The sequence below is a fragment of the Polypterus senegalus genome, chromosome 10 (assembly GCF_016835505.1).
Source record: "Polypterus senegalus isolate Bchr_013 chromosome 10, ASM1683550v1, whole genome shotgun sequence".
In the NCBI taxonomy this organism is placed as follows: Eukaryota; Metazoa; Chordata; class Cladistia; order Polypteriformes; family Polypteridae; genus Polypterus; species Polypterus senegalus.
Genome location: NC_053163.1, coordinates 178467886 through 178492524, shown reverse-complemented (window position 1 = coordinate 178492524; position 24639 = coordinate 178467886). Strand labels below are relative to the sequence as shown.

Here is a 24639-nt window from a genome sequence, read left to right as displayed (position 1 = left end):
ATGCCTAACGCATGTGCTGCTTGGGATTGTACAAACTGCTGTACACTCCAAACCAGATCACAGGGGATTACATTTCATAGGTAAGGCTGGACAATTGTTTTGGTTATATTTGACCATTAGAAAATCCTGTTTTATAATCTTAACTTTAGCTAAGGCAGGCTAAGCTAGCAAAGCTGTGCATTTATGTGCTCAAGTGAGCCTCCAAACAACATTTTGGCTAAACGTATTTAGTCACTATGTAGATTGTTGTTAGCTGTTAACATTTCTCAAACTTTGAAGGTTTCCCAAAGAAATCCACCTCAGGAAGCAGTGGGAGGTAGCCATTTTACGGGATTTTGAGAAAGTTGTCCTGTGATATGTGCCATGCTAGTTTGGTAACAGATGCTGTACCGGCATCATATGATCAAAGCTACCACTCGCTCACATTAAAAAACAAAGGAGGTTTGATGATTCCTTCTGAGGGTCCAGTCAAGGTGGTCAAAGTAGCTGAGCGTGTTATCCGACAGTCGACATTAGGGCAAGCTGTCAGTGTATCTTTGATCAATTGGTTTGGCTGAGATTGGTTGAGATGAACGAGCACATCGAGGAAACACAGTTTGAAATTGACAGCCATTATTTTATGCTCATGTCTTTAGTTGTGTCTGTCTTCCACAAACTAAGGCTGCACCATATTGCCAGGCTGAATATTCTTAAATTACAGAGTGGCAACACACGGAAAAAGCTATGGAAGACAGTTCTGTTTCATGGATTTTAGATCCTATCCTGTATATATTTAAGTAACCACATTGTGTGTGTTTGAGAGAGAGAGAGAGATTGAGAGAGGAATGAGTGAAATGTTTTCAGAAATTATTAAGCCAACCTGTATACTGTACAATAAAATTGTTTATTTTTGTCATTGACTGTATGTTTCACTGGTAAACGAAAGACCAGACTGCTAGTTGCGGTCTTACTATTTTGACTTTCAGACATTGGTCAAGTTTTTGTCTCAATAATTGCCATTATGAGTGTATAAATGGATAGAAATAATTGCATTTAAAACGATTCACCAAAATCTGTTGTATGTAAATGATACTGTTTTAAACATTATTGTTTTTTCATCAAAAAACCCGGTTTCCACGTCTACCTGTGTTAGTTTAAATGGCACTTTTGCCACTCGCAATATGGCGGATGCGTAGCGTGTCGACTGGGCAACACAGTGAATGCGGCGTCTACATACATACAGTATGTCTATGGCAGAGACGACCTGACCAAAGGAGCTCTGAGTCAGACGACTCACTACATGGCGACTACATTTTTTGTTGTTTTCTTACGCCGTCGGGCCTTGATTTGATTGGACATGGTTAGTAAACAGGGTGGGCCGTGTTGGAACCCCAAAATATTCCCGAGTTGTCGACCTTCCTTCACTCAGATGGTCACAATGCATATTTAAATTTATTGCATGCTGCTCAAAGCGTTGTGCTTCACTGTATATCCCTGCGTGTTTATATGCGACAAATAAAATCATCTATTTGAGAAAGAGAGTGAGTTAAACTATATAGAATTTTTTTTATTATAAATACATTTTAATACATTTTTTATAAATATTAATTTTTTTGCACTTTGTAAAATAAACTGCCGACACATGGTAATAAACGACATGCCTGCTAATTTCTCGAACTAAATTCTAATGACCTCCAGTACCTGCCTAGTGTAAAGGCTGCGTCAGTGGTCATTCATTTGCTCTGTGAAGATGACTTGAGAGGCACACGAGAGGCATCAACCATAAGTGTTTCTTCTCAGCTTTGTATGACAGAACATATACAGTACAACACAAAGTGCAAGGGGCTAATGGCTGAGAAACACTCTTTGATCAACAGATGTGAGCGTAATTCACTATTAAAAAAAAAAAAAAATTAAACAGAATAAGGGTTGCTTTGTATATAATTAAATATATGATTTTTAAAAATTTCATTTTAAAAACAGGTCTCGGTGCTGTATAGTGGAAACACCAGAACAAACATTTTGCAACCATTCACGATTTCGTTCCAATCAACCTATCAGTAAAGTCTCTGGGAAATTATTTAAGTAAAATCCATTCAGTTGTTTGTTGTGACACTTTTGTCAGGCCGAGCCCACCAAAGAATACCAACTTGAAATGTCACAGTAAGCCTCAAGTGGCTTCATCTCCCTGGAGTGGTGTGACATCACAGCCAGTGAACAGAGAACAGTGACGATGAGGGCTGACAACAGGGGATGGAGGACAAGACATCTTGGATTACAATGCGGTATTTACTGATTGGTGTAACTCCTGTGGAACATCCTTCACTGGCAGATCACTCTTGCCGTTTTTCAGATTGGTTTCCGAGCTGTTCTGCGGCGATTCCGCCGGAGGAGTGTAGACCACCATTGCCAAGAAGAAGAACAAGGTTCCTAAAGCCTGCCAGGGTAGAAAACAGCAATGTTTAGTTTCAGATTGTACATTTCTTGACCAATACTGCCTGTGTGTATTTAAAAGACCACTGCAGATGTTGATGAGGGTTAATGAGCGCCCCCACCCAGTTTGGAAACGGTATGCCATAATGGAAAGATGGAGTAAGAGCAGGCAATACACGGCCGGTAGATCTTATGATTCCCATCCTGAGTGGGACGCCTGAAGGCTAGGGGAATTAGCAAAAGAGGGTGGTCCCCACTGTAATAGGTGGCGGTGACACTCATAGAGAGTCCTAGTTTGTTACAGGGCTACATGGGAGTTGGAGTCTGGAAGTGCAGACCTGTAGGGGTCCCTGGCAGACGACAGAGAGTTATGTTTATACTTAGGTGAGGACAGGGGACAAACCCCACTTAAACTTCCTCCCACGAACCCAAACTAGTTGGGACGTTTGTGCACTCTGCACCAAGCCGAATCACCCAGACCGATTAGTGGGCGCATGGGCTCGCTCTCCTTCCTTTAAAATTCCTTGTCAAGGTTATTTTATACCTGTTTAAATTAGTAGTTTATTTTAATTCTTTGAAAATCAAATTTAATTTTAGATCCTTTGAGTATTTGTTGTCCATCCATTATTTATATATTTTCTGTTTTATGATTATTTAGTTGAATCTATTGTTAAAATACCTGTCTGGGTTATTGTAAATCAACTTAAAATGTACTCCTTTAGTTACATCGCGCCATATATCTGACCCACATCACGAAGGGGTAGAATGCCTTCTGGGGTCTCCTAACCTGGGTTTTTTTCTATATTCAGCTCTCTATTATTGGTTTCTACTGTTGTTTTCGGTTTATGTTTTAAATCTAAATTATTTTTTAATTGGCTTTTGTTTTTTATCCTTCCATTACAGGCTAATTTAAAAAGCTTATGCCTTAAAAGCTTCTGCTAAAATCATTATTTATTAGGTTTAGTCTTAGGGTTCGTTTATTAACATCAGGGTTATATTGTAAGATTAGGGTTTTTACCTTTAAGGGTTAAATTATTAACATTAGGGCCTCTGCCTTGAGAGATTAAGGTCAGTCGTGAGAGGGTCCTGGCAGTACCCATAGCAGTGGCTGCCATTATAGACAAGTGCGAGGAGGTTCCTAGTCATCTCTCTAAGTGCAGCAACCCCACAGCTGCCTTTAGCCTTTCTATGTTCTGTTTTTGAAGATAGACGGTTAGGGTTAGGGTTAGGGTTAGGAGCCTCCATGGCTTTCTTATGACCTGGCCACGTCACATCAGTGGAAGTGCTCCCAGGGTCAACATAAAATGGAGCCCACTGCAACGTATGGGCAAGTCAAAGTCTGGAGGAAGTGGGCCATGCTCTTGGAGAAGAGGTGTGAGAACTTAACAGGCTGAATATTGGCTGTAATTGTAATTGTGCTGTCTGGATTAAAAATCCTAACATTTTCACAGGTTTTGTTGGGTCGTGTGTGTCTGGGGTTTTGGGGCTCTGTAGCGCTCCCTACTGTTCACACCATAAAGTGAGGATTTCTTAGTTTTATTTAAGTAAATATAAAACCATTTTTGCTATTATAGCCTGGTCAGCGTACCTTATATATGAGGCCAACGATCAAGGTGTACTGGCTCATGGCTTTGTTCTCGTAGAGGTAGCAGGAACCTTGTACTCCACATTGCTCTTGCCACAGCAAACAGGAAATATCAATAAATGACCCAAATGCAATTGGGCCTGGAATTGAGCCTATTGGGAAAATAAACACAGTGTCACTGTACAGGCAGCCATTAACCCATATATAACCCAAGGTTTGAGATTTTACCAAGCCAACCTGTGGTGAGATTTTGAGAAAATTACCACAATTCAATGCTGAGTTTTCTAATCTGAATTACAAAAATGTCTCATCTCATCTTGTGGTAGCAGCAGGCCGAGTATGTCAGCCCTGTTACAGTTTCCAGCTCTTCCTGGGGAATTCACAGGTCGAGAGATATAAACCCTCCAGAATGTTTTTGGGTCTCCACCCAAATGGACGTGCCTGGAGCAGCTCGAGGGAGAGCCTCCCCGTGGGAATGACCAAACTCCCTCAACTGGCTCCTCTTGATGTTGACAAGCAGCGGCTCTACTCTGAGGCTCACCCAAATCACTGAACTCCTCACTCTGAGTGTCAGCTGAGCCATCCTGTGTTTCCTATTTCAGTTGCTTGTACTTGTGGCCTCGTTTGTTTGGTCAATGCCCACAGCTCGGGCACCTCACAGCTTCAGACACCGCTTAACACTGCAGGTTGTAACACTGTGCAGGTTTGACAGGCAGCACGAAAGTCAGTCAGTCAGTCATTTCCCAACCTGCTATAACCTAACACAGGGTCACGGAGGTCTGCTGGAGCCAATCCCAGCCAGCACAGGGCACAAGGCAGGAACAAATACCCGGGCAGGGCACCACCCCACCACAGGGCACACACACACCATGCACACACTAGGGACAATTTAGGCAAACTAAAGCACCAAATCTGCATGTCTTTGCATGAAAGCCCTTCCTTAAAGGACAAAGTAGGCCAGGAAATGCCAGCAGTGGACTACCGCAGACTAGAAGAAAGTCTAACGGGCTGACAAATTCAAATTTAAAATCTTTGGTTCATCGGGCAGGGTGCGTGTACGCCATCAAGTTGGTGAAGGGATGGACCCTCAGTGCGTGACACCAGCTATCAAACGTGGAGGAGGAAGCGTGAAGATTCCGGGGTTCATGAACTGGCAACTGGCATTGTGAGTCACAAGGGTTGCCACAGTTGGGCTGTTATATCAGCAGAAGGTGCAGGCTACTTTGATGAATGAACAATTTGAATCCAATTTTGTATACTTAATAATTCCTTGACTTTTTTTTTTTTCCATTATTTATTTGTTCTATGCCTTGATTTCATGAAACATTAAGACATTTAACTGCGCGCATTTGCATAAAAACCAAAATAACTGAGGTGTTCTAAAATTGTTCCCCAGTAGTGTTCAGTATTTTCAGAAAGTCTTCAGGCTCCTTCACTTTCTGCACGACTTTACTGTGTTGTAGGCTTCATTTTAAATGGACATGTTTGCCATTTTGGACCATCAGTCTTCACTCGATAACCTCAATTGAAACAAGTTTTCAGGACAGTTTGCATCCACTGAAATGTTCCCATTTCTAGAAGTTTAAAATTGCTCATTTACTTACAGACTTGAGAAATTGCGGACAGTTCTGAAAATGTGTCAAAGAAAGTCTTCAAACATTTCAAAAAGATATCCATTGTAATGTCCCTACCAGAATGGACTCCCTTCCTGGACCTGGCCAGGGTGAGGCCCAGGTGGCAAACAGGCACAAAAACGGGGCAGGAGATTCCTTGACTCCAACACATAGGATGCCACCTGAAGAGTGGGTACACTGGCACCCAGCATGATTAGATGGAGCTACATGCTTCCCCTGAACTGATAGGTGGCAGCAATTCAAAAGAGTCCGGTACACCAGAGGACTCCCACAGAGCATGCTGGGAGTTGTAGTGCTGTAGAGCAGCCCTTTTGGTGTGCTACTGGGAGCTGTGCTCCTTTGGCTGATTGACCTGATGGCACTTCCATTGGGCTATACTCTGGCACTAGAAGAAAATAAAAGAAGCTGCTCAACTTTACCCCAGGTAAGTTGGAGTTGGGTGGAAGTGGACAAAGTTCGCCTGGTAGGAGCGGAGGAGAAGAAGCAAGAGAGGAAGAAAGAGAAAGAGTGTGGATTTGTGTTGGTGTGTATTAGAGAAGCCTTCAGTAAGGTAACTGATAATAATAATAAACCTCACATTTGAACCTGGGATTTGTGTTTGTGTGGTGGTGTCTATTAGGTTGGGGTTGCTGCAATGCCCCCTACTGGTCAAACCATCAATCTGTTTTCTGGCCAGTACCTGGCTTGCAGGGAGCTGCAGGCCCTCCCAGCAGTATCAGGCTCAAGGCAGGACGAACAAGAGGCAGGCAGTGTGGCGCAGCGGTTAGGGCGGTGACGTTGTACATTCAGATCCTGATACTGCCACGGGGTGACCACGAGCAAGTCACTTGGCCAGTCTGTACTCCAATTGGAAAAACAAAAGAAATGCGGCCAATTGTGTCTCTCAGATGGCGTAATTAATTGCCTTGGAGAAAGGCGTCAGCCAAAAAAGTAATTACCCCGAGGTTAGGTTTAGAGTCAGCGAAGCCACGCATCATCTAAAACCTGACAATCGCTGAAGAAAAAGTATATAAAGTGCATCTGGGCTCATACCAAGTGTGCGTACAAGAATCCACTGAATCCCCAGGCTAAATGACCTCTGGCTATCGGGAACACATCTGCAAAGCAAAGAAACTCAAATGAAATCTCATATATCACTTACAGTTGTACACACAGTACAATAAACAGAGAAAGGACATAATAATGCCAGGAATGGGGGGTTATGGGAATGCTGGAGCACCAGTGCCCTGAGCGAGGCCCATCTGCCTGACTGCCAGACTTCACAAGGCATATTCAGTTCACTTCACTTCATCCTTACTTAACACTTCTTTGCAATGCTAACGCAGATTTCATCATAAAAAGCAATTTCAAGAATATAGCAGATGATCAAATGGTCTGGGAAGGCCGATTGGCCAAGACAGCCAAGGCACCACTACAGCAATATTAGCATTCAGGAGCGCAGTGTGCCAAGCAGCTGCAGCAGAGCCGTGTCAGAGACAACACCGTTCAGGCCACTTGGATTAACCGTACAGTGCAGTCAACACTCAAAAAAACAAAACCAGCTGCCCGTGATGACGTACCTCAGGGTGGCAGTGAGGGCCGGTATGCTGCACAGAAACGTGAAGGAAATGACGACAAAGAGGGCGATGAGGAACAGGCTCATATAGGGGCAGGAAGAGGCACACTTCTCGGAATACGCCGTCCCGTAGTCGGAGGAGAGATTTGCCACAATGCAACTGCAATTGCTGTACACCTGATGAGAGACAGAAGAAGCCAGGATTCACTCAGCGCTGCAGCCAGAAGGGTAAGAAATCACAAGTCGCACCTCGGTGCACAGCTGCAAGCCATTAGGAAGATCGCAAAGTGGCTCAAAGGGTGACAGTTCATGAAAAATTCTATTTATGCTGGAAGAAAGACAAAATCTCAAATCATGGAGACGGCACATGAGCCAAAAAAATTCTTTTCTACAAGTCTGATCTTTCATGTTTAATTTATATGTTATAAAATATCCTGAAACAGAAGGCTGGTCCTTTTATTCTTAACACCCTGACACATATCTGGAAGAAACTAGTATTTATTCTGACATTTTAAACAGCACAGGACGCACATTGAGCCCAGTGTGTTGAGTGTGAAGCCCTTAATGCTGCTAAGTGTGATGGCTGCAGTGTGCATTTTACTACACAGCTCAGTGCGGCGCTTAGAACTAAATACGCAAGTGCTTGGAGCTCAGCGGCTTAGGTGGTCATCAAGAACCACATTTTATATGAAGGACCCGTGAAGGAGCTGTAAAGACAAAGAGCACCTTATTTATTAATTAGTATTACTGAAACATAAAGAGAATTTCCTATAATAATACACCTTATGACATTGAAAAAAATAAGGGATAGGATTAAACTGCTGAAGAAAGATAGCACAGTAAAGGTTAACACTTGTGTTATGGCTGCTGGGCCACGTTCTGGTTTACATATCTAAAGGATACTCTCTGTGACACTGAACGCCTATGCCCTTGGGACAAATAAAGTTCTGTCTGTCTGTCTGTCTGTCTGTCGGCTATCCCCGACAGTGTTCAAAAGCCATTAAGAAGGCTAACAGAATGTCAGGTTATATAGCGCCCTGATGTGTGGAGTACAAGTCACAGGAGGTTCTGCTCAAGCTTTATAACACACTGGTGAGGCCTCAACTGGAGTCCTGTGTGCAATTTGGGTCTCCAGGCCACAAAAAGGACATAACAGCAGAGGAGTAAGTCCAGAGAAGAGCGACAAGGCTGATTCCAGGGCTACAGCGGTGAGTGATGAGGAAAGATTAAAAGAGCTGAGCCTTTGCAGTTTAAACAAAAGAAGATTATGAGGAGACATGATTGAAGTGTTTAAAATTATGAAGGGAATTAGTCCAGTGGATTGAGACTTGTATTTTAAAATAAATTTATCAAGAACACGGGGACACAGTTGGAAACTTTTTAAGGGTAAATTTTGCACAAACATTAGGAAGCTTTTACTTTACAAAAAGAACGATAGACACTTGGAATAAGTGACCAAGTAGTGTTGTAGACAGTAAGATGTTAGAGACTTTCAAAACTTGAATTGATGTTTTTTTGGAAGAAATAAGTGGCTAGGACTGGCGAGCTTTGTTGGGCTGAATGGCCTGTTCTCGTCTGGAGCGTTCTAATGTTCTATGTTATTCAGCCTATATACATCGGACATCCAATACAACTCGGAGTCCTGCCATGTGCAAAAGTTCGCTGACGACACTGCTGTCGTGGGCTGCATCAGGAGTGGGCAGGAGGAGGAGTATAGGAACCTAATCAAGGACTTTGTTAAATGGTGTGACTCAAACCACCTACATCTGAACACCAGCAAAACTAAGGAGCTGGTGGTGGATTTTAGGAGACCCAGGCATCTCATGGACCCCGTGATCATCAGAGGTGACTGTGCAGAGGGTGCAGAGCTATAAATACCTGGGAGTGCTGCTGGATGATAAATTGGACTGGACTGCCAATACTGATGACCTGTGCAAGAAAGGACAGAGCCGACTATACTTCCTTAGAAGGCTGGTGTCCTTCAACATCTGCAATAAGATGCTGCAGATGTTCTATCAGACAGTTGTGGTGAGCGTCCACTTCTACACGGTTGTGTGCTGGGGAGGCAGCATAAAGAAGAAGGACGCCTCACGCCTGGACAAACTGGTGAGGAAGGCAGGCTCTATTGTAGGCAAAGAGCTGGACAGTTTGACATCTGTGGCGGAGTGACGGGCGCTGAGGAGGCTTCTGTCAATCATGGTGAATCCACTGCATCCACTGAACAGGATCATCTCCAGACAGAGGAGGAGCAGCTTCAGAGACAAACTGCTGTCACCATCCTGCTCCACTGACAGACTGAGGAGATCGTTCCTCCACCACACTATATGACTCTTCAATTCCACCCATGGGTAAACGTTAACATTATACAAAGTTATTGTCTGTTATACCTGCCTGTTTATCACTCTTTAAATTAATATTGTTTTTTTTTATCAGTATGCTGCTGCTGGAGTATGTGAATTTCCCCTTGGGATTAATAATCTATCTATCTATCTATCTATCTATCTATCTATCTATCTATCTATCTATCTATCTATCTATCTATCATAAATGCCTCTCATCCATCCACCCATCTATCATATAGTGCCTTTCATCTCTCTCTCTCTGACAAAGCTGGCCGCACTATGAGGATTATATTTTTCATATTCCTCCAGGCATCCCTGTTAAGGGGTAAATTCATAGATCTGCAGGTGGATGAGCCTGTGGGGTCCCGATAATCAACTATCGGTCGGGCAGACAACAGTCTGTGAGACTCAAGGACTGTGTGAACAACACTGGAGCAGCACAAGGGACAGGCCTGTCACTTTTACTCCTCTGACTGTAAATATCACAGCAGGTTATGTGACTTGCAGAAATTCTCAGATAATTCTGCACTTACAGGGTGTAATGTTAGGAGGAGAGGAGTCAGGTGGAGAACTTTTGTTTCTTGGTACAAAGAAAATTGTCAGCATCTTAACATCAGAAAAAATTGGTGATTGACTTTCAACTCTATGTCCAGTCACTATCCAGGGAGTGGATGTGGTGGTGGCGCACTCCAACTAATTTATGGGGGTCCACATCAGTGGCACATTGGACTGGTCTCAGAACACTGAAGAACTATAGAAAAAAGGGCAGAGCAGACTCTTCTTCCTTAGGAGACTGTGCTCCTTTAATGTGGGTAATGACATCCTTCATATCTTCTGTAACTCTATAGGACACACTGGACTGTTGGAGGTCGTAGTGAAGGAGAGAATTAAAGCAAAACTGAGTGACATTATGAACCCTGCTGCACATCCACTCTTTGCCACAATCACACTGAGTACTTTCAGCCAACAAATCATTCAGAAGTGCACCAAGAACCGCAATGGGGGCTCCTACATACCAAATGGCAATAGGCCTGCATAATCCTCACTGGGTCTGCAGCAACCAAGTCAGAAGTTTTCTTTTCTTCATTTTTAGGCATTCTAGTGTGTGCTCAGACCATAATGTGTGTGTAAATATATTTATTTATCCATTAATGCATTTACTTATTTAAAGACCTTCTCTATCTACAGTATCAATCTGTCTGTCTGTCTGTAGTATGAACCCCACATAGAAGTTAGAAATGATGGAAGAGGAAGAAGAAGAAGTACATAAAATAGAGTACAGTGTTATTTATAAATATTTTAGTGAAGTCTTGCCTAGTGGAGAAAATGTTGCTGCCGAATAACAAGAAGACCCAGTATGCCCCCTCAGAGAAGGAGAAATGAAAACCATCAGTGGCAGTGGGGATGTATGCCAATTAGTCACACTGGGGCATAGATTAGAACACATACAAAATTACAAAAGTGGTTTAATACAAAAAATAAAACTTTTTTAAAGCTATTCTTCTACTGTATTTCCTCACATTGACACTCAGCCCACTGACGGAGACATCTGAAACACTAGAGTTACCTTTTTGCCATTTCCAGACAGAGTTTTGTTTATGATGTTGCATCCAGCATGACAGGGTGAATAGTACATGACTTTGTCTTCTCCACAGACAGGGTTGTAAAACTCCCGGATGCAGTTGCAGTCTGAATTGCAGGAGGATGTGAGTTTTATAGTTTGATTAAAGCTGTTAAAAATATGGATACAATTAGACAAAATCACAAAACACATTTCTGGTTTATAGAAGTTAGGGAGAAAAGGCTTTGAAACCAGTTTATAGAGCCTTTCACTGGTAACTCTATTACAAGGGTTGTACCAGAAGTAACGAGCACATTGAAGTTCTGAAGGAATTATGAATGACCATATTGAGACATGCAGCATGGTAAGTGTAGCATAGAGTTCATCAGTCGTCTCATGCCCAAAAGGAAATGTACAATACAAGCTCATAATTTAGTGTGAGGACATCACAGTTAAGGACATATTGTTTCAATAAAGCGCAGTGATTCAATTACGAGTAAAAACTCCCACCAGCTGATATAGATGAATTATATTAGGATGTATATTTCTATGACCGCATGTTTACTAGCAGTGTCAGAACACGAGTAAAGCACTTCAAAGGGGCGTTCAGAAAGTCACAAGCCATTAGTCTTCCTCAAGCTTTCCTGGTGTTCACATCAATTTTCATGGTGTGAGTTTAAAAGAAAACGTTTCTTCTTCACAGAAAGTCATGGAGGTGAATTTTTCCAAGCTTTCTGAGTATTGGGTGCCACACCTTCTAACAGAAGAACAGCTTCTGTCGAGTCTTTTTTACAAACTTTCCAGAAGGTCTATGCCCGAAAGTGGGGTTACCCAAGGGCTTGAAGGTCCTAGTCAAAGCTAGACGAGTCTTTGAAAGTTCTCGTCACCTCAGCACCACTGAAGTGACAGCCAAGTGGTACTCAGAAGACAACTTGCCCAAAGGTTTCCATGGAATGAGGAGAGGTTGCCCCTTTCCATGTCTTTCCTCCACCATGACAACACGCCAGGTCACACTGGCCAAGGTGATCACAGCCACCATTTCGAAAGTCTGGTGTTCAGTTGGTGGGACCCCCTCCGTATTTCACTGACTTGGTACACCCTGTGATTTTGGGTTGTTTTCAAAAATCAAAGAACCTACAACATGGGAAAGTTTTCTAAACTCGTGAGGAGCTCACTGAAGCTGTGAATGTGGAGTTGGACAAATTGGCCGAGGAGGATTTTATGCTTTATGTTTTGGAATAAGCACCTGAAAAAATCATTAATAAATGTGCTTTCTGGTGGTCCAAAAATTCTGTTTTCCTTGAAAGGCTCATTAATATCCCTTGTAAATAAACAACAGCACACAGACTTTGATAATCAAAGTTTTAGTGGTTGACTGTCAACCGCCTCTGCACACAGCAGCAAAAAAATGGATGCACCCAACTGAGAGAATGAACAGAACTGAGGCTATCCAGGCAGTAGTGGCCAGGTGAAATGGAGCTCTGCTGTAAGGTGGTGGTCAGCCACAGCTTATTCCATCTCGCTATAATGTCCGGAGAACCCTAGGGAGAATTAGAAAGTTTCCAGATCTCTCATACTGTATTTTCTCTTTTACATAAATGAGGATCAGACGTCTCCCAAAACAGTCAATACCCAGGTAAGTTAAAGACACCACTCGACTCAGGATCTTCCCTGTGTAGAACTCAGCATGTCAGGATAAAAGGGAGAACTGGAAGAGGGTCATGGGAGTTCTGATTCAGTTGCCGATAGAAGAGCAACTCCACCCTTTGACATGGGATAAACTTTGCCAGTGGGATCAGGCTCACAGAGGAAAGGGGGACCAATAGGAAGGGGTAAAAAGGGAGTTAAAGATGCTGCGGCTAAAGATATAGCAGTCCATACGGTGCTTGGTGCTTTGATTGAAATGGAAAAAAAGAGAAGAACAGATGCTACTCCAGGTGTTTTGGGGGGTTCCCCCTTGAAAATATATGAAATAGAAGACACAAGTGATTTTAGGTAGGAGATCAGAGAGGAAGCCATCATCCTAGTAGGAGTCGATTCCTTCTCAATACAATTGCAGGAAATTTCTGGTGGTTAATATATGTTGCATTAGAGTACAAAGAAGTTCGCCCATATTCAAAGAGAACAAGTAAAAGTATTGCATACTGGGTACTTGCCGGCATGCATGAAAAATTCCTGATACTCCAAACAGCAAAATGTAATGAGTACCAGCCCACTTCAGGTACAGGACTGGTACAATTTAGTAAACCTTTGAACTTGTGTTTAATTGGTATCATTGTGGCCCACTTTCTGTAACAGTGGACGCAGTGGACGTGAAACATCTAGAACAGTGGCATAAATGTATCGACTGCAACTGACATTTCAGTAGGAAGTAAAACGACGACTTTAAGATTTCACTGAGATGTGGTAATGTCCGACTCATATGTTCATGTCATGTCATTTTCTAATCAGGCCGGAGTCGCGGAGGGGTCGCTGGAGCCTATCCCAGCTAGCGTAGGGAGCAAGGATGGAACAAACCTTGGACAGGGTGCCAGCCAATAGCAGTCATATGTTCATTAACTCCTAACAGCCATCAATATCCTCATTACTTTCAGTACAACACTTGTGTGGAGTAGTTTGTTAAATGAAGTGCAACATCACATCCAGAGTTAAACTTGAGATTACTCTCTAAACTTGTAAAGCCAAGCATAAAATGTAAGCATAATGAAAGAAGCAGAACGTATATGGATGGAAACAAAACAAAACTGAAAAATCCAAAGAGGTGTGTCTTTATTTGGATTTAAGAAGAACCTTAAAGCTTGAAGTACGTATTTTATTAATTTAACCCTTTAATGAAGGGCTGATTTAACATAGATTTAACATCAATGGAGGTGCCTCCGTTTTACCTGTCAAAGTAAGAAGCTGTGACTCCAGCAGCCGGCACATTGGGACAGTGAATCATAAATATGAAGATCGCGATCAGGCTGACGATCACACAGAAAAGGCAGAATTTAATTATTCCTCCACACCGCAGTTTTAATTTTTTCACTATGTATCCTCCCAGAAACGTACATCCTCCTCCTGCAGGGACAAGAAGGTAACCTAAATGGGCAAAAAAAAGCAAAAAGGAAAGATCAAAGTTTGGAGGCTGAACTTTTCTGAAACATTTTTAAATATTTGCTTTAATTGGTATTAAATCCTAAACCTGATAACAAGATGACCACCCTTTGGACACTCTCAGCATTAGAAGCTGGGCTCAATTAACCATTAAGCAAAATAAGCAGGTGCTTAGGGCATCAAGGGGAGTGGGGAGTCCACAGAAATTTTCCATTGCTGGATTTACTGTGGATGGTATGGTGGAAACCTGCAAATGATGCAACTGAACCGGGTTCCACAAGAAGGAGCTCCCATGTTAAATGAAAAAATCACATACATACTGTAAATATACAATAATAATAATAAAATACAGGAGAAAGTAGGGTGAAATGACAATAATAAAATAGCAATAATAGAGGTTAATGATATATTATAATCATTAGAATACACCAAAATTCAAATCTGGTAACTGGCACGTGGTGCACTGGGGCTCATGCGATCATTATTGTCTTGGTCATGTCGGCCGTCCCATTCACTTATCCAATCATGCTGAACTTTGTGTATATTTATTTTACTTTTTTTATTAAGACTTTATTTTCAATGCTTCATATTAATAATCCATGACTCGTTATGCTATGAATGAGATTCTCCATTACCGATAGCAGACAATCAGCATGACTACCACAGGACGCATATTGCACGGCATTTCATGAAGTTACAGTAAATCAGTCCCATGCCGGATCACATTCAGGCCTAATGCAAACCGCTTCAGGGTCTACTTGGCACACATCATGCAAACCACTCCAGATTTTGCTTGGTACCACACCGAGATCACCCTTTCCAAAGAGTCTTGGAACAGTTGTTCTGTTCCGCACCCGAGTCTGAATGGCATGTTCACATCTGCCTGAGTGAACACAACTTTAAAAAAGTTAAAAAAAAACAAACTGTCAGAATCAATCAGAATTGTTTAGGTGAATGTGCAGTTAGTGTTATCATCTTGCAAATCGATGGAACTGTGGTTTGATTTGTGTCCCATTCACCTTCTGTGTACAGCCTGCATTTTCCCTCCATGGTCCTCCTGCCACATTTAGGTGCCGGAAGAAGACCTACAGAGACCCTAAGCACTTAAAAGATTTTGGTGCCCCATATATTTCTAATTCAAAATATAAACAATAATACAGTAGACCCCCGCAAAGTCGCGGTTCAGAGTTCGCGGCCTCAGTCATTCGCGGATTTTTCCTTAGAACCTAACTAATAATTGTTGGCGGAAACCGCAATTTTTATGGCTTTTTTCGTGGCAATGCTGTACTGTAAATAGAACAGGAAGCAACCGTAGAGAAAACCGCAACTTGGGATGGTGAAAGTAGCCAATAGAATTTGAAACTGCAACTCCCAGGAGTCCCTGCAGTGGTTCTGATTGGTCTTCTTCTGAGGGTGCTGGTCAAAGGATGTCAGCGCGTCTTTTAAAAAGGGGGCCGGTGACCAAAAGGAAAGGAAAGTTAAAAAAAAAAACAACTGGTCCAGACTAATGAGGTGTGAGAACGTATACAGCCGCTTTATTATAGAGCTTTTTACCACAGCATGCTCATGGTGATATACACCAAAGAAATAAACTTTCTAAACTCCGAAGCATGTACCTTGTCACTTGAAGCATCATGGCCGACAATGTTTTTTTTTTAATCTTTAATTATTTAATCAATGTGCATGTCACACTCATGTCTTTCTCTGACTTTTTCTAAACTGCTGCACTTTAAATTGCAATGTTGTCGCAACTCTGGCGATCCATCCATCCATTATCCATCCCGCTATATCCTAACTAGAGGGACACGGGGGGGGCCTGCTGGAGCCAATCCCAGCCAACACAGGGCGCAAGGCAGGAAACAAATCCTGGGCAGGGCACCAGCCCACCGCAGGGCACATCACTCACACCCACCACACAGTAGGAACAATTTAGGATCGCCAAAGCACCTAACCTGCATGTCTTTGGACTGTGGGAAGTAACAGGAGACCCAGGAGAACATGCAAACTCCATGCAGGGAGGACCCGGGAAGCGAACCCGGGTCTCCTAACTGCAAGGCAGCAGCGCTGCCACTGCGCCATCGTGCTGCCCAGCTCTGAAATTATATTCAGAAAATGTGGTTGACAATATTTTTATTTTTCAGCAATTAACTTTTAGTTTTTCCTACATTTTATTATTTTTCTGTTACTCACCATAAACGTTCACACAGTCAGAGTTTGGCAAGTATAAAAACAGTTTTCTTTATAGTTGTGAAATTACGTGTCATTCATGTCGTATCTTTAAACTTAATACATACAATTTAACTGGCTGGGACAATATTTCAGCCCAACACAAAAGATGGAAGGATAGGAGGGGGCAGCTCCCCTGATTTACAGCGGTGCCCCAGATTCATGGAGTTTGATATTGCAGCCCTGTTGGGTATCATGGGTGCAGCCAGGGGGTGCTGTGGTAGAGACATATGCCATCACATTTCCACCTGACACCGGAAGCACTTCTGGGTTGGCCAATTTAAGAGGATGGGACTGACGTCAGAGAAATGAGCCAGAGTAGGGTGGTAGGTGAACAAAGCTTGCTGGGCAGAGTGGAGGAGAAAGAGAAGAGAAAGAAGAATTGTGCGTGGTGCCAATTATTTACCTGTGCCAGAGGTGGCAGGGAGCACTTTGGGAGGAGTTTTCCTAAAAATAAATAAGCTGCTTTGTGCCCTGTGTCTTTTTGTGTTGCGTTTGAGGAGCGACAGTGCCCTCTAGAGTCCACATGAGGTTTTTGCTATCTGGGGTTTTCTGCGTAGATTCTGGTTTATTTGAACATGGGATCTTGTTTTTTATAGGAAACGCCACTGGCAGCCGTCATTATCTATGTGATGGAGCAGGTTTTCCTGATCAGTTTATTCAGGCAGTGTCCATCTTTTTTTACCCAAGTTGCTTCCACAGGGCATCATAGCATAAAACAACACGATGGCTACTATGGATGGCCATCTGTGCCTCCTCAGGGGGTTCTTCAGTCTGCTCTGACCCTTCTTGTGCAGCGCCACAGTGTTGTCAGACCGGTCCAGTTTTCAAACCAGTACAATTCCTTGTTTTCCGCCATAAACAAAACCCTTCCAAATTTCAAAAAATAAGAAATGAGTTTCACATTTTGTAATTGGGAAATCATACGTTATAAACTGTAAGTGAGTCGAAACATACCTGGCACTTGACATCTGGATGTTGGCAATGTTAGCCGTGGTACCACCCTACACCCCAGTCAGCCCACTGACACCTGAATGATGTTGTGAAGATCCTTACCGAACATTGTAGCAGCTTCAGAGGCACTTAGGTTAAACTGGGATTCCAGAAATTTGGGACCAAATGTCGACATTCCAGCAATTAGTGTGGCTTCTGTCGCTCCAGCGAAGCACAGGAAGATGAACGTGGGGTTTTTTAGTAGCAGCAGCACAGACCTGTTGAGAGAAACCAGAGACAGATTCACTCGAAACCGTCTCTTCCATTGTTATTCAAACCAGTTTTTTTTTTTCATTAGCTTTGCTAATTGACTTCGGAATGCCAGAGACTGGAACAATATCGACCAATCAGAATTGTTTAGGTAAGTGTGCAGTTAGTGCTATCATCTTGCAAATCGATGGAACTGTGGTTTGATTTGTGTCCCATTTACCTTCTGTGTATAGACTGCATTTTCCCTCCATGGTCCTCCTGCCACATTTAGATGCCGGAAGAAGACCTACAGAGACCCTAATCACTTAAAAGATTTTAGTGCCCCATATATTTCTAATTCAAAATATAAACAATAATACAGAAGACCCCCGCGAAGTCGCGGTTCAGAGTTCGCAGCCTTAGTCATTCACAGATTTTTCCTTAGAACCTAACTAATAATTGTTAGTGGAAACCACAATTTTTATGGCTTTTTTCGTGGCAATACTGTACTGTAAACAGATCGCCAGAACAGAAAGCAGGCTGTAGAGAAAACTGCGACTTGGGATGGTGAAAGTAGCCAATAGCATTTGAAACTGCAACTCCCAGGGGTCCCTGAAGTGGCTCTGATTGGTCTTCTGCCGAGGGTGCTGGTCAAAGGATGTCAGCGCGTCTTTTTAAAAAGGAGGCCGGCGACCAAAAGGAAAGGAGGTGTTTTATGTAATCGGTGTTCAAAGTTCTTGTCTGTCTGCCTTCTGTTGGGTTACTTGTACTTATTCATTTTGTCCTGGATCGTTTTGTGCGTCTGGATTGTCTGCCTGTGTACATGAGGACTGAACCCGTCCACCTGTCTTCACCATTTCAGGAACTACCAGTAGGACTATCTGTACATTCCCATTCAACGTACAGAACTCTGGACTATCTATTTTCATCATTACATTTCATCAGTTGCTGTTTTTCATAATTTACTGTGTGTGTTTTGTTTGTGCTTTGTTGTATTTAATGTGTAATCGCCGTAAGGGGAACAGGAGTGGTATCGTTGTTTTCTTATTTCATTTGTTTTCATTGCATTCTTTATTTGCTGTTTGATTACCGGTTTGCTTTGTTTTTTGTCTCTCAAGCCTGGGTGCGTCCTTGGAATTTTCACCATAAAAACAAATAAATCACCGGCTTCTCTCTTGCTACACTACGCTTACTTAAAAGCCTGAGCAGCACGTGTCCTTTTTGGCTGTTTGCTTTGTTTCTCTCTCCTCCCCCAGACATTCTGTGTTCCTGTTTTGTGTGTGCTCCCCGATGATGTTTGTCTATTGTTTAATCGATAACTAACTGCATGAGTTGAATAAAGTTCAGTCTGCTCTAAGACTAGCCTGCAAGCATCTGTGCTTCCCTCTGTCTGCTTGCATGCAGCCAGTTTAAGCGCAGTTGGCTCAGTGATTTACATCCATGGCGTCAGTTGCACTTTGTACATATTGTTCCAGTAGGTTTTTAAATAGTTTTTACAGTTCATTAGCAGTAGGTAAAATGATCAGTGTTGCAGTAATTGTGATGCTCTTTGCATTAAAAAAATGTATTCCATTAAAATCTCACTTTTTCTTTAATTGTGATGTTTACTCAAAGTGTAGCAAAAAAAGGATTTGGAGTCCAGGGATGCATTAACCCCCAAGTATGTGGTAGTTTTCAGTTTTACCTTTACATTCTTTATTTTTAGGTAATGTATTAAGCTGAGTTTGAAATTAAATGAAAGTGTTTTGGGGGCATATTTAGGGTTAAAGCTATGAAAATAGGCATTTTTTTAACCACATTCAAAATTTGTGGATTTTCACAATTCGTGGGTGCTCTAGGAACGTAACCCCTGCGAATATTGGGGATGTACTGTAACCTGTAAAATAAAATTTTATTTTTCTAAAATAATACGTCTGGCAACGCTGCGCTACACTCACACTTAGTGGATAACTGAATGGGATGGCTGACATGACCAAGACGAGAACGATCACATGAGCCTTGGTAGACTGTGTGGCAGTTACCAGATTCGAATTTTGTTGTATTCCCAAGATCAATATATATCATTATATCATTGCTGCTGGTGTGCTGCATGTTTTGCTTGTCTCTTGTCATTGTTTTAAGAGCTGGGAGCACATGAAGCGTGTCTGCCAACAGCAATCCAACAACTGCTAGGTTAGATGTCCGTGGACTTGTTTTAAATGATGGCTCACTGCCTTGTCTCGCATGACATTGTAAAAACAATACTTGTCCTTTATTTACGGCCCCGGGCGTGGTTAAATCTCTTTCTCAGGACGTATAATGCGGCTCTCGTCAAGGTTTGCGGCTGAATGCATGCTAAGGAGGTGAAGTCGGATCATCTGATGTCTTTCTGCTGCTGTTGCGCTGCTATCAGTCTTCCATGCCGTACTCCGCCCTCCCTCAATCAGACCCTAACAGTCACTTAAAACAAAAAAAGCTTCAACCTGGCTGGGACGCTACAATACTTTTGAATTTTACTACTTTCATATTCTTTACCTTTCACTGCATGTGTATCGTGCCAGTGTTTGAGCCTTTCCAATTCCACTGCTTTCAAAATCTCTTATCTGCTTTTTTTCTCTCCAATGCTTTTCTCCGCATTGCTATTTCTTCTTCTTTCGTTGACGTTTCATCTAGAATGTATTGTCCTTATACGCTTTATATCTGCTGAGAGCACACGACTGAGTGTTTTGCTGGCCGTGCTTTTATTTGATATTGTTTGCGTCTCGCGGGTCTTTTAAGTGTCTTCCAAGAACTTCTGAGAAGATCACGTCTTGTTGCCCTGCTTTTCCTTACCAGGATTTTTTTTTATAATAGAGAGATATTATATAAAAAAATCCTGCAACGAGACGAGACTTTTTTCAAGAGATTTTTTCAAGTCCTTTAAGATGAGACTTTGGCCATGAGATTTTTTTAAGTCACGCCCTCCTTTCAACCATATTTACCTATGCAAACGGTCCTCTCACCTCTCATTCGTGTGACTACTTCTGCTCTCTCAGCTGTTATAAATTATAACGTTTTCCTCACTTTAAGTTCACAATAAAATAATTAAAGAAGACGTATTATGTCCAAATCTTATTGAAGAATTTCATCACGAAGGGTTTTCAAATCTCTATTATTACCATTGTATTATTATTTTTATTATTGTATACATACCTATGATCTGCTTCTTGCAACTGAGACGATGTGGCGGATGATTGCTGACTGGCCAATGAACCACAAGTGTTACCTGGTAGGTAACCACCCAAATAATCAGATTGCGATTCGGACCAAAAGGAATATACTATTTACTTGCCCAAAAATAACGAGAATTTTTTTTTTCTGGAGGCTGTCACTTGCGTTGTGAAGGGGAAGGGGGTGGAAGGGGGAGAGAGGATTAGGTTGGCTGAAAGCACACTAAGGATAAGCAATCCCAACGTTTGCCCCAGTAGGTGTGTGTACTAGACTGCTAGACAGCCCTCCGTATCATTTGACCAAGCGGCATCCTTGGGGAAAAGGTCCGTAAGGTCAGTGTAATTTTTTTCTTGAGCCGCTGTTACCATCAACGTCGATTTTGTGATTGCAGACTTAAAAGAATAACATGTTAGCATCAAGTTCTGTTTCCTTTTGGGGAAAACAACAGCAGAAGCTGTCACAATGCTTCGAGAGGCTTTCAAAGAAGAACCTTTGAGCCACACAAGGGTTTTTACCTTAAGGCGCTTGAACGATTGTGTGATGCAGTGCAGAGAAATCAACCCAAATTGTGGCGATCAGGCGAGTGGTCTTCTGCATCAGGACACACAGCATTGAGTGTGCAGCAGTTTCTCATGAAAAACGGGATGACAATGGTGCCCCCCACCACTCCCCGAACCTTGCAACCTGAGATTTTTTTCTTATTTCCAAGAATGAAGAGGGACCTTAAACGAAAGTGTTTTCAGCATGTAGAGGAGGTCAAGAAGCAAACAACGGAGGCACTGAAGGCCATTACTTTGCAAGAGTTTCAGAACAGTTTTCAATAGTAGAAAAAGAATTGGGGCAAGTGTATTGTGTCTCAGGGAGAGTATTTTGAGGGTGATTAAATTTTGGAAATGTTCAGAGAAATGAAGCACGAAGGAGGTGTCAACAGGCCTGGTCTGAGTGCATTTTGGCACTTGATCCAGGTCTCCTGTGATGTTGTTTAGCATTTATTCCAGCAGATTGTTAATTTGTTATTGCAAATGGGCAGGAACAGTAAGCTTCTAAAGATGGCAGGCACCTAATGTGCCTACTTGAGCCAGCAAAGAGTTGGAACAGCTGGCACTAAATCCACCTCTCGTGACAACTGCTTTTGTTACTCCCCGAGATGCGACTCTCCTCACATCTTCCAGGACTGCGCCTCTATCTTACCTAGGCTCTTTATACCCTGTAGTGTTATAGTATCAAAGGATGGAGGCCATCCACTGGCCTTCAAGGTCATCCTTGGGCACGCTGTACCCCTGATTGACAGCTAAACCCTGCATCCTCCAAGTTCACTTCTGCTTTTCCAGTGGATTGTTAATAATCTCACCTCTCTGTCAATCCAAGCTCCAAATTAACAAAATAAGAACGGGATATAAAGCGTTTCTTCATCATGCTCTGGGGATTCCACCATCCACTCCTCTGAGTCTCTCATAACAAGGATTGGCACACTTAGTGACAGTCTTATCCCAGGTGTCACACCAGACTCCAGGCCAGAACCTGGCAACCTCCACTTCCTGGGAAAAGCCCCAATAAAAAGAGGAAAACCGTCCATTGCAGCAGAAGTCATGTCAGGTCACTTACTGGAGATTTCCTTTCTCTGCCCCGAACTTTGAAATGTTTGGCTTTGTCTTTTTTTTTTCTTCCTTAGGACCAGAAAGCAGCCATCTGGAATTCATACCCAAAATTAAAAGGTGTTGCTTTTTTTTTTCCCCCTCGGACGGAGCTGAAAAAGTGTTTGCTCCAGCCAGAGGCAAAATTCCATAATAATCGTGATAAGCCTCATTTACAGGACTGGTGCTATATAAAATAAGAGTTAGGCAATAAAAAACAGCATGAACACTGCCAATAAGAGAAGTAGTTCTTCTTTCTGAGAAAGTCAACAAGTACAGCATGTGATTGTTATATAAAGCGAACAGACTTGCGTTTGGACTGTTTTTTAAATTGTATTGGTCTGTCGTCATCTTATAATAAAGTCTACGCTGTTTTTGAAACTGAGTAATAAAAAAGAATACACACAGGCTTCCCCCAAATTACAGATAACTACTTTATGAAAAGCTGGGTATGTGAAGATTTGTTAATACCCGTTTTCATTTTATCATTATCACAGTTACAAATTCCGAGTCTGAGACGATTTTGAAACACTTGCGATTAAAGCCCATCATTTCCATAGATATTACCACAACAGTCTTAGTACATTTTAATATATATATACTAGGGGGCTTTGCTCGCCCACCCCCAGGTTTGGTTTACTGGATATACAATTTAAAGAGATTGTTAGTTTCATGGGAATTGTTAAATATGCATTATTTCCACTTTTATTTTAAAACTTTTGTAAAAACAATACTTTATTTCCGGCCCCAGGTGTGGTTACATCTCTTTCTCATAGGACGTATAACTCTGCTCGCATTGTGAAGGGCGTGCGGCTGAATGCACGCTAAGGAGATGCCGTTGGATCATCTGCTGTCTTTCTGCTACTGGCGAGCTGCCTGTTCTGCTTGTCTCGCTGCTCGATCATCTCAAAGCCTGTACAGCAGCTGTCTTTTTGCCTCTTCGAATCTCTGTTGCGCGCGTTGTGAAGGGAGTGGAGGGGGGAGCAAGGGTTAAGTTGGCTGAATGCACGCTAAGGAGAAGCAGTCTGATCATTTGCAGGTTTTTTGCTGCTGGCGAGCTGCGTGTTTTGCTTGTTGCATGTCATTGTTTTAAGAGCTGGGAGTACATGAAGCGTGTCTGCCAACAGCAATCCAACAAGTGCTAGGTTAGATATCCGTGGACTTGTTTTAAATGATGGCTCACTGCCTTGTCTCGCGTGATATTGTAAAAACAATACTTGTCCTTTATTTCAGGCCCTGGGGCATGGTTACTTCTCTTTCTCACAGGACATATAACGCTGCTCGCGTTGTGAAGGGTTGGCTGAACGCACGCTAAGGAGATGCCGTTGGATCATCTGCTGTCTTTCTGCTGCTGGCGAGCTGCCTGTTCTGCTTGTCTCGCTGCTCGATCATTTCAAAGCCTGTACAGCAGCTGTCCTTTTGCCACTTCATGTCTCCACCACTCGTGTTGTAAAGGGGCGGGGAGGTTAGGGTGGCTGAACACATGCTAAGGAGAAGCGGTTGGATCATCTGCAGGATTTTTGCTGCTGGCGAGCTGCATGTTTTGCTTGTCTCTTGTCATTTTTTTAAGAGCTGGGAGCACATGAAGCGTGTCTGCCAACAGCAATCCAACAACTGCTAGGTTAGATGTCCATGGACTTGTCTTAAATGATGGCTCACTGCCTTGTCTCACATGACATTGTAAAAACAATACTTGTCCTTTATTTACGGCCCCGGGCGTGGTTAAATCTCTTTCTCAGGACGTATAATGCGGCTCTTGTCAAGGTTTGCGGCTGAATGCATGCTAAGGAGGTGAAGTCGGATCATCTGATGTCTTTCTGCTGCTGTTGCGCTGCTATCAGTCTTCCATGCCGTACTCCGCCCTCCCTCAATCAGACCTAACAGTCACTTAAAACAAAAAAAGCCTCAACCTGGCTGGAACGCTACAATACTTTTGAATTTTACTACTTTCATATTCTTTACCTTTCACTGCATGTGTATCGTGCCATTGTTTGAGCCTTTCCAATTCCACTGCTTTCAAAATCTCTTATCTGCTTTTTTTCTCTCCAATGCTTTTGGGTCTCTTTTCTCCACATTGCTATTTCTTCTTCTTTCGTTGACGTTTCATCTAGAACGTATTGTCCTTATACGCTTTATATCTGCTGAGAGCACAGGGTCTGCGTGTGCTACGTGCCTTTACACGACTGAGTGTTTTGCTGGCCGTGCTTTTATTTGATATTGTTT

General features: G+C 42.5%; 1 protein-coding gene across 8 annotated transcripts in view; it reads right to left on the bottom strand.

Moving 5' to 3' along the window:
* The window catches only part of slco4a1 (solute carrier organic anion transporter family, member 4A1), a 210557-nt gene that overhangs the window by 8613 nt on the left and 177305 nt on the right, over positions 1–24639 (bottom strand). For 6 of the 8 annotated variants that reach the window (XM_039767844.1, XM_039767847.1, XM_039767848.1 and 3 more), the window contains 7 exons: positions 17468–17622; positions 13975–14170; positions 11096–11258; positions 7191–7363; positions 6664–6728; positions 4001–4149; positions 1526–2416 (listed from right to left, as the gene is read on the bottom strand). In XM_039767844.1, the coding sequence (XP_039623778.1) occupies positions 2255–2416; positions 4001–4149; positions 6664–6728; positions 7191–7363; positions 11096–11258; positions 13975–14170; positions 17468–17622 (1063 nt within the window). In that variant the 3' untranslated portion in view covers positions 1526–2254. Of the gene's footprint in view, positions 1–1525; positions 2417–4000; positions 4150–6663; positions 6729–7190; positions 7364–11095; positions 11259–13974; positions 14171–17467; positions 17623–24639 lie in introns of those variants that run through there. The other 2 variants (XR_005635447.1, XM_039767849.1) reach the window with 1 other exon arrangement.